The 10,901-nt window shown below is 39.3% G+C and overlaps 1 protein-coding gene across 1 annotated transcript; it reads left to right on the plus strand.

Moving 5' to 3' along the window:
• Positions 1-3,107: 3,107 nt before the first annotated feature.
• On the plus strand, positions 3,108-4,049 carry OR1AA3 (olfactory receptor family 1 subfamily AA member 3). The gene has a single exon (XM_002699546.2). It carries the CDS (start codon positions 3,108-3,110, stop codon positions 4,047-4,049), a length of 942 nt encoding a protein of 313 aa, XP_002699592.2.
• The last annotated feature ends 6,852 nt before the right edge of the window (positions 4,050-10,901 follow it).

Below are 10,901 nucleotides of genomic sequence, written 5' to 3' on the forward strand. Positions count from 1 at the left end.
TTAAGAAAAAAGAGGGTAGTGAAACGTTCACAAATTCTTGGTTTGGATGTAGAGTTAAACAGGAAGTGAGGACATTTGCTGGGATTTAGGGTAGGGAGAATGATAGGAGTGATATTTCCAAAGATACTTTTAGTCAAATTCTCAGAATGCCTTTCCCCCTTCCAAAGATCCCCCATGATTAATAAGTGATAATTGAATGCAGCAATTAAGAAAATGGTATCAAGAGCAAGAGTTTCTGGTAAGAACCTTGGCTCTGCCATCAAACAGTTGTCTGACCTTGGGCAAATCATTTAACCTTTTGGGTTTCAGTTTCCTCCTCTGTGAAAAGGGGATGATATTTTTACCTACCTCAAATTTTATTGTGAAAATGAATCAACTGAGTTAATATACATGAAGGGTTTAGAATAATGCCTGGCAAATAATAAGTACTCTGCAGAGTTGCTTTCATTACTAAAGCTCTCCAAATATTACCCGAGTCAGCTTATTATTGGATTATATGGAGATACAAAAGATAACTATTAGGTAGAAAGGAAGGTGAAATTTTCCTTCAAAAGTTGGTATTTTTGTTTTCTAACTAGAGTGAAAATACAACAGGGACATAGGCTTGCTTTCTATTCATATATATATATATATATATATATGACTTATATATATAATTTATATGTATACATTATACTATGCATATAATTAATATACATTATTCTTGTATAATAATTATTTATATTTATAATAAAATGTATGAGAAATCAGTGAATATCAGTATATCCCAGTAGGGAGGTCTTGGTCCATAGAGGATGGAATTGAGAGTAGTTTCTAATGAGTAGCCTAGAGGATTGTGTCCTGAGCCCTAGGGTGATCTTTTTCTAAATCCAAGAGCAGGGACAACACCACCGGTTGAGGTTTTCGGTTCTATTTCAGCCCTCTCCTCTGCCTTTTTCTGTTTTTAGGAAGGGAAAATGTTCGCATCTATGGCTGGGAAAATCACCATTTTTTTTTAAGTTGAGGAAGTGGAATTATTTCCTTCTGAAAAGCTTTGGAAACAGCCACAAAACATGTAGGTAAGTTCCATAGGAGAGGGACTCTCAGCTCAAATATGCAAACACTTGTTCCTCAAGGTCACTACAAAAGTATTGTACCAAATCAGTGACTTGAACACACAAGGGTTGAAAAGCTGAATATACTCGTGTTTGGTTGTAAAAGATGGTGCCAGCTTGGGGAGAGTAGATGAGTACAAGCAGTTAAATTGAACTAACTGATATGGTATTTGAAGATCAAATCAGAAACATGGACTGTCAAATTTTACTAATATAGTCTGCATCAGTGAAGAATCTATAATAATATGTCAGTTTATTATTTTCAGTACATTCTGTACATATGAAATGGCTAAATGTTGCCTAGCAGAGGTCCCACAAGAACTGATCCTGCCCGGGATTTACAATTAGCACATTTATTTGTTAGTATGCAAATGAGAACTGCTACAGTACTTGGGGAAAATTGTGTTGTTAAGTAAGTGCAACATTTCTCCTGCAATTTTGCTTCAACTATTCATTAGTTCTGCTAACCTCTTTTTTCAGAGTGCACAAAGCTAAACAGCAAAGCAACAGAAGTAGGTGAATTAATACAATGGCAATCCAGTTGTGTTAGACTGGAAAGGTGGTATGAAGACACATAGATTTTTGAATAAGTAACAAGTGTGTATTAATAACATGGATCTCACAGCAGCATAGATAAGGTGCAAATTGGAATAAGCAAAGACAAAGCTTCCCGTTTGTAAGCCCATCTGCTCTCATTTGGACTTATACAGAGATGGCAAAAACATTTTGGCATCAAGATTCAAAGTCAAGCTCCACCATCTACTAGCTTTTTGACTTTGGCTGAGCAAGCTCTTCTTTGCCTAAAACATAGGTGAGGCTCTTCACAAACACGAAGCCATAAGCAGTATAGTAGTTATATACCATAGTATTAACAGTTCATCAGAAGTCTCTGAAGTCAGACTGGGCTCAGAATATACACTAGCTATGCATCACTCTTATCAAATTATGTAATTCTTGATTTCTTCATCTGCAAATGGAACATATTCTTAATAGACCTACTTAGCTCACCGAGTTGTGGTGAATATTTACTAAAATAATTGATGTAAAGCACTTAGCACTTGAATGCAACTGCAACATTGTAAGCCCTCAATAAACACTTGTTGTTAAAGTGTTACCCCTAAATTTTCTTCATTGTGGCTTTCACCCAAGTAGCTCCACCATAAATGGTCATGTTATGAACACTTCCCATTGCATTGCTTAATTCAGTGGACATCCCTACAGGACTTCAGCAGCATTTATGGTACTGACTATTTTCTCCTTGTTGAGATGTAAAAACTGGGAAGTTTTCAGAAAGATTGGAGGAAGAGCTAATTAGGAAAAGGATAAAATTTTGGATCAGGTGTTGTAAGTTGAGTGTGGCATCTTTGTCTCTGGAACAGTGAAACACAATCAGCTAAATCATCGTATGCATATTGAATACTTAACTGCCCAAAGACAGAGGTTCAGCTGTATGTTCTCTAAAGGTTTCTTTTTGCCTTTAAAGTCTGTGATTTTTCCAAATTAGTGAATGATAGCAGCTACTATTTCTGAGGCAATAGATAAAATACAGATACAGGCATTTTACATGTGTCCTTACCATCCTCACAAAAATCCTATAAAGTGGATATTCTCCACATTTTAAAATATAAAGTGGATCTTCTCCACATTTTAAAATTGATGAAATAGGCTTAGACAAGCACAGAAAACAGTCATGAAGATAGTGAGTCATACGTTCAGAATATTTATTTTTCAATGTATTCACTCGTTCGTGTATAAATGCAACCAGTATTTAATGAACACCTACTATGTTCTGGGCACTATCTTTAGCACTGGTGTACAGCACTGAACATAGTAGATAAAATTCATGCCCTGTGGAGCTCGTATTTAGTAAGCAGAAAATAAGATTTACAAAATAAGTTCCAAGGCTTGATTCACTTTTATAATATGGTACAATGTCCTCTGACTAGCTTTTGTGTCATGTTACCATTTTACAATAAAGTCACATTTTTTTCCCTTTTTAGACACAGAAGAATCATGCTCCAAGGAAACCAAACTATCTCTGCATTTTTCCTCCTGGGACTCACAGCGGTGTCTGAACAGCAGCAGCACATCTTTGTGCTGTTTTTGTGCATGTATCTGGTTACCATGGTGGGAAATTTACTTATCATCCTGGCTATCGTCAATGATGCTCACCTCCACAGCCCCATGTACTTCTTCCTTGCCAGTTTATCCTTCACCGACATCTGCTTCACATCTACTACAGTCCCCAAAATGTTGGCAGACATCCAAAGCCAGAGCCCAGTCATCTCCTTTGCAGGATGCCTCACACAAATGTACTTTTTTATGTTGCTGGTGGACTTGGACAATTTCCTCTTGGCAGCCATGGCATATGACCGGTACGTTGCCATCTGTTACCCATTACACTATGCTGCGTTACTGAGTCTGAAGCGTTGTGCCCTGTTGGTAGTGACTCCATGGGTTGTCTGTAATCTTCTTTCAGTACTTCATATTGGTCTGCTGGGCCTCTTGAATTTCTGTGATCAGAGAGAAATTCCACACTTCTTCTGTGACCTGGAACCCATTTTAAGGCTGGCTTGTTCAGACACCCAGATCAATGACTTGACAATCCTAGTAATTGGGGGAGCAGTTATCTTCATTCCATTCACCTTCATTTGTGTCTCCTATTTCCTTATTGGTTGCACTGTACTTAGGATTCCTTCAGCCAAGGGGAAGTGGAAAACATTCTCCACTTGTGGCTCCCATTTCTTAGCTGTGTCCCTCTTCTATGGATCTATCAGTGGGGTCTACTTTCTTCCCTCTTCTGCCTACTCAGCAGAAAGGGATAAGGTGGCTGCCGTCATGTATACAGTGGTGACTCCCATGATGAACCCCTTCATCTATAGTCTAAGGAACAAGGACCTGAAGGGAGCTGTGAGGAGACTACTTATCAGGAAAACCTATTTCTGCAGATGGTGATTCCTGCCATAAGAAATGCCTATATCACCTTCTTACACTTCGATGAGCACACAGAGTCCAAAACCTCAGGCTACTGTGCCACCATGATAGTTTCTTTGCCATCCATTTCCTGCCCTGAATCCAGATCCAAGAATCTAGATCAAACTTCTCTCTAGGTAAAATAATAATAATAACAAAACAAAAATGCTCCTTTGTTCCATAGTCCTTCACAATTTAGAGTTTCCCCTGATTAAACTAATGGTTGTGTAGTCAGTGTTTACTAATTTGGGGTCACGGGCATCGCAGGCGAATTCTTTACCAGCTGAGCTACCAGGGAAGCCCAAAGAATGACAAAATATCCAGTGCAGCTGGGATGAAGGGGGTTGCAAAGATGGTGAGGGGGTAAGGAATGATGATTCTTACGTTTGGAAATATAAGTGAGGGCATTTCGAATTACATTACATTGGAAATGTAAGTAAGGTGTTTCCTTCCTCCCCCTATGAAATCGTACTTGCTAAATCATTGATAGGAAGGAGGGAAAGGAGGGAGGAAGGAACAAAAAAAGATGACAATAGCTCAAAATATCTTACAGATAATACCATTTTAAAACTCACAACTTCAAAACAATGACTTGATTCACACAATAATACTTTAAGGTGAATACTGTATAATTATCATATACTAAGGAAGGAAAAAAGACACATTAATAGAAGAAAAACAAACTAAGGCAAAAAACAGTCGCATCATCTGTCCTGCTCTGAGCCCTACAGAGGCTCCCCAGCAAAGCTAAACTTCTCCAGCATATAAGATGCTCTACCACCTGCCTTCACTTACATTTCCAAATGTAAGAATCATCATTCCTTATCCCTTCACCATCTTTGCAACACCCTTCGTCCCAGCTGCATTGGATACTTTGTCATTCTTTGGGCTTCCCTGTTAGCTCAGCTGGTAAAGAATCTGCCTGTGATGCAGGTGATGCCGGTTTGATTCCTGGGTCGGGAAGATCCACTGGAGAAGGGATAGGCTACCCACTCCAGTATGCTTGGACTTCCCTGATGGCTCAGACAGTAAAGAATTCACCTGCAGTGCAGGAGACCTGGGTTGGGAAGACCCCCTGGAGAAGAGAAAGGCTAACCACTCCAGTATTCTGGCCTGGATAATTCCATGAATAGAGGAGCCTGGCAGGCTACAGTCCGTGGGGTTGCAAAGAGTCGAACACGACTGAGTGACTTTCCACACGTGGATTTACATTACTCTTTTCTTTGTACAGGTTACATCTTCTCCAGGAATATCTGTTCCATCCCCTCTTGCTAAAGACATTTGACACTTTTTAAATGCTCTGTCTTAAGTCTTACATTCTCTGTGACTTATTTCATAATTCCTCCACCTTTATAGGTAACATTATTCTCTTATCTCCTCTAGGATCCTGTAGCATTTTATTTTGCTATTGTATCACTTATCACAATGAATCATAAATATAAAGATATTTATCAATGTTATCCAAGATGATCTGAACTCTTTATAGTATGCAGGACTGTTTTATTCACCTCTGTAGCTCTAGCATGGTATAATGCCTGAAACAGGGTAAGTATTCAGTAAACTAAATTGAACTAAATCACTGTCATCTCTCAAAATAGAAAAGTTATTTTTAGTTTATCTTCTGCTGACTTGTTTAGTAATACTAGATGAGTCAATTAAATCCCTCTGAGTTTAGTGTCCCATTGATACAATCCATGAAACTGTACTAACTTTTGCCTCCTAGCTACCCCCTGATGATAGAGAACACATTTGAGATTAAAACTTTCTGGGACAGAGGCTATTAAAGTGCCACACTGGGTACGTGCCAGGAGTCCAAAATAAACCAATAGAAACATAAAGAAAATCATATATTAACATACAAAAGAATATGAGGATTGGAGGTGTGTGTATGAAAGTTGATGTGATACCTGGGCTCTTTCATTCTTAATCTGTGAATATCCTAACCTTTGATCATGACGTAAATGTTAGACTTTTCGGGCATCCAATACTGCTAAAACATATCCCAGTTATAATGTCTGGCTTGAATAAACCTAGCTCTTTGTTTCACCTTCAGGCTGGGTTTGTGGCTCTGTTCAGTTCAGTTCACTTGCTCAGTTGTGTCTGAATCTTTGTGACCTCATGAACCACAGCATGCCAGGCCTCCCTGTCCATCACCAACTGCCGGAGTTTACCTGAACCCATGTCCACTGAGTCAGTGATGCCATCCAACCATCTTCACCTCTGTCGTCCCCTTCTCTTCCTGCCCTCAATCTTTCCCAGCATCAGGGTCTTTTCTAATGAATCAGCTCTTCGCATCACGTGGCCAAAGTATTGGAGTTTCAGCTTCAACATCAGTCCTTCCAATGAACACCCAGGACTGATCTCATTTAGGATGGACTGGTTGGATCTCCTTGCAGTCCAAGGGACTCTCAAGAGTCTTCTCCAACACCACAGTTCAAAAGCATCAATTCTTCTGCATTCAGCTTTCTTCACAGTCCAACTCTCACATCCATACATGACCCTGGAAAAAACATAGCCTTGACTAGACAGACCTTTGTTGACAAAGTAATGTCTCTGCTTTTTAATATGCTGTCTAGGTTGGTCATAACTTTCCTTCAAATGAGTAAGCATCTTTTGATTTCATGGCTGCAATCACCATCTGGAGTGACTTTGAAACCCCAAAAAATAAAGTCAGCCACTGTTTCCACTGTTTCTCACTCTATTTGCCATGAAGCGATGGGACCAGGTGCCATAATCTTAGTTTTCTGAATGTTGAGCTTTAAGCCAACTTTTTCACTCTCCTCTTTCACTTTCACCAAGAGGCTATTTAGTTCCTCTTCACTTTCTGCCATAAGAGTGGTGCCATCTGCTTATCTGAGGTTACTGATATTTCTCCCAGCAATCTTGATACCAGCTTGTGCTTCCTCCAGCCCAGTGTTTCTCATGGTGTACTCTGCATAGATGTTAAATAAGCAGGGTGACAATATACAGCCTTGATGTACTCCTTTTCCTATTTGGAACCAGTCTGTTGTTCCGTGTCCAGTTCTAACTGTTGCTTCCTGACCTGCATACAGGTTTCTCAAGAGGCAGATCAGGTGGTCTGGTATTCCCATCTCTTTCAGAATTTTCCACAGTTTATTGTGATCAACAGTGTCAAAGGCTTTGGCATAGTCAATAAAGCAAAAATAAATGTTTTTCTGAAATTCTCTTGCTTTTTCCATGATCCAGCAAATGTTGGCAATTTGATCTCTGGTTCCTCTGCCTTTTCTAAAACCAGCTTGAACATCTGGAAGTTCACGGTTCACGTATTGCTGAAGCCTGGCTTGGAGAATTTTGAGCATTACTTTACTAGCGTGTGAGATGAGTGCAATTGTGTGGTAGTTTGAGCATTCTTTGGCATTGCCTTTCTTTGGGATTAGAATGAAAACTGACCTTTTCCAGTCCTGTGGCCACTGCTGAGTTTTCCAGATTTGCTGGCATATTGAGTGCAGCACTTTCACAGCATCATCTTTCAGGATTTGAAATAGCTCAACTGGAATTCCATCACCTTCACTAGCTTTATTCATAGTGATGCTTCCTAAGGCCCACTTGACTTCACATTCCAGGCTGTCTGGCTCTAGGTGTGAGTGATCACACCATCGTGATTATCTGGGTCATGAAGATCTTTTTTGTACAGTTCTTCTGTGTGTTCTTGCCCCCTCTTCTTAATATCTTCTGCTTCTGTTAGGTCCATACCATTTCTGTCCTTTATCGAGCCCATCTTTGCATGAAATGTTCCCTTGGTATCTCTAATTTTCTTGAAGAGATCTCTAGTCTTTCCCATTCTATTGTTTTCCTCTATTTCTTTGCATTGATCGCTGAAGAAGGCTTTCTTATCTCTCCTTGCTATCCTTTGGAACTCTGCATTCAAATGGGTATATCTTTCCTTTTCTTCTTTGCTTTTTGCTTCTCTTCTTTTCACAGCTATTTGTAAGGTCTCCTCAGACAGACATTTTGCTTTTTTGCACTTCTTTTTCTTGGGGGTGGTCTTGATTCGTGTCTCCTGTACAATGAAACAAACCTCCAGCTCTGTTGTGGCACCACAATACTCCAGTCTGTGAATGCAAAGTGTAGTTTGCAGATCTGTGCTAGTCACAAAACTATTTGTTACTGATCAGCTGGGGAATTGAGGTTAGCTAAGTTTAAAAACTGTGATGAGTATTTAGAAACAGAGTAATTTCACATTTTTTGGTACCCTCCAAGAGTCTGTTTCCCCAGTCCTGTGTAAGTTCTGGAAGCTCTATGGTCAGGTTAATGGCAACCTCTTCCAAGAGGGCTTATGCTATACCCAGGTCTGCTGCAACAAGAAGCTCTGCCCCTGTGGCAGGCAACTGCTGACCCGTACCTCCAAAGGTACACAACAAACTGTGGAAAATTCTTAAACAGATTGGAATACCAGACCACCTTACCTGCCTCCTGAGAAATCTGTACGCAGGTCAAGAAGCAACAGTTAGAACTGGACATGGAACAACAGACTGGTTCCAAACTGGGAAAGGAGTACATCAGGGTTGTATATTGTCACCCTGTTTATTTAACTTTTATGCAGAGTACATCATGTGAAATGTCAGGCTGGATGAAGCACAAGCTAGAATCAAGATTGCCGGGAGAAATATTAATAACCTCAGATATGCAGATGACACCACCCTTATGGCAGAAAGTGAATAGGAACTAAAGAGCCTCTTGATAAAAGTGAAAGTGGTGAGTGAAAAAGTTGGCTTAAAACTCAGCATTCAGAAAACCAAGATCATGGCATCTTGTCCCATCACTTTATGGCAAATAGATGGGGGAACAATGGAAACAGTGACATACTTTATTTTGGGGGGCTCCAAAATCACTGCAGATGGTGACTGCAGCCATGAAATTAAAAGACACTTGCTCCTTGGAAGAAAAGCCATGACAAACCTAGACAGCCTATTAGCAAGCAGAGACATTACTTTGCCAACACAGGTCCGTCTAGTCAAAGCTATGGTTTTTCCAGTAGTCAAGTATGGATGTGAGAGTTGGACCATAAAGAAAGCTGAGCGCTGAAGAATTGATGCTTTTGAAATGTGGTGCTAGAGAAGACTCTTGAGAGTCCCTTGAACTGCAAGGAGATCCAATCAGTCCATCCTAAAGGAAATCAGTCCTGAATATTCATTGGAACGACTGATGCTGAAGCTGAAACTCCAATACTTTGGCCACCTGATGGGAAGAACTGACTCATTTGAAAAGACTCTAATGCTGGGAAAGATTGAAAGTGGGAGGAGAAAGGAATGACAGAGGATGAGATGGTTGGATGGCATCAACAACTTGATGGACATGAGTTTGAGTAAGCTCCAGAAGTTGGTGATGCACAGGGAAGCCTGTTGTGCTGCAGTCCATGGGGTTCAAAGCATTGAACATGACTGAGTAACTGAACTGAGCTGTTTTCACATTGCTATGAAGTTGTTTCATTTTACAAAAGTATCAGTCTACAAAAAGTTGGAAATTAAAAAATTCTAGAAACACTAAATTCTTCTCTTTCCCCTCCTTCTTCTTTTTATTCTTCTCCTTATCTTTCCATTCCTCCCTCCTCTCCCCAATTCCTCCTCTTCCTTCATCTTCTTCAACATAAAATCTTCAGCAGGACTCTGTATGATGAATAACTTTTTAACCAATGCCATCAAGATCTAATATTGGTTTGTTAATTTTAAACATCAGTTAAAGCATTTCCAAAATATACAAACAGCTCCTACAGCTTAATATTAAAAAAAAAACAATCAAAACATGGATAGAAAATCTAAATAGACATTTCTCCAGAGAAGACATGCGGATGGCCAACAGGCACATACAAGATGTTTAACATTGCTAATTACTACAGAAATGCAAATCAAAACTACAGTGAAGTACCACCTCACACCAATAAGAATGGCATCATTAAAAAGTTTACAAACAATAAATACTGGAGAGGATGTGGTGGAAAGGGAACCCTCCTACACTGTTGGTAGAAATGTAAATTGGTGCAGCCACTATAAAAAATAGTATGGAGGTTCCTTAAAAAACTAAAAGTAGAACTACTGTATGTTCCTGCAATTCTACTCCTGGACATATATGTGCAAAAGATGAAAATTCTAATTTGAATAGATACATGCACCCCAATGTTCATAACAGCACTATTTATAATAGCTAATATGTGGAAGCAACATAAATGTCCATCAATAAATGAATGAATGAAGAGGGTGTGGTATATATTTATATATATTAAAACATACATATATGTATGAAAAATTACTCAGCCATAAAAATGAAATAATGCCATTTGCAGCAACATGAACAGACCTAGAGATTCTCATACTAAGTGAAATTAGTGAGTAAGACAGAGAAAGACAAATCTCATGTGAGTCTAAAATATGACACAAATGAATCTATCTACAAAACAGAAACAGACTTGCCAACGTAGGAAACAGACTACTGGTTAGCAAGGAGGAAAGGGGGAGTGAATCGTGAATTTGAGTTTAACAGAAATACACAACTACGTATAACATAGATAAGCAAAAAGGACCTACTGTATAGCACAGGGAACTGTGTTCAACGTCTCATAATAACTTACAATGGGAAAGAATCTGAAAAAGAATATATGTGTGTGTGTGTGTAACTGAATCACTTTGCTGTACAGCAGAAACATTGTAAATCAGCTATACTTCACGTAAATAAATAACTGAAAATATTAAAAATAACTTTAAAAATCAATTAAGTCAGTTCAGTCGCTAAGCTGTGTTCGACTGTTTGCAATCCCATGGACTGAAGCACGCCAGGCTTCCCTATCTTCCCTATCTGTCACCAGCTGGGGAGCTTGCT

The sequence above is a fragment of the Bos taurus genome, chromosome X, assembly GCF_002263795.3.
Source record: "Bos taurus isolate L1 Dominette 01449 registration number 42190680 breed Hereford chromosome X, ARS-UCD2.0, whole genome shotgun sequence".
Taxonomy (NCBI): domain Eukaryota; kingdom Metazoa; phylum Chordata; class Mammalia; order Artiodactyla; family Bovidae; genus Bos; species Bos taurus.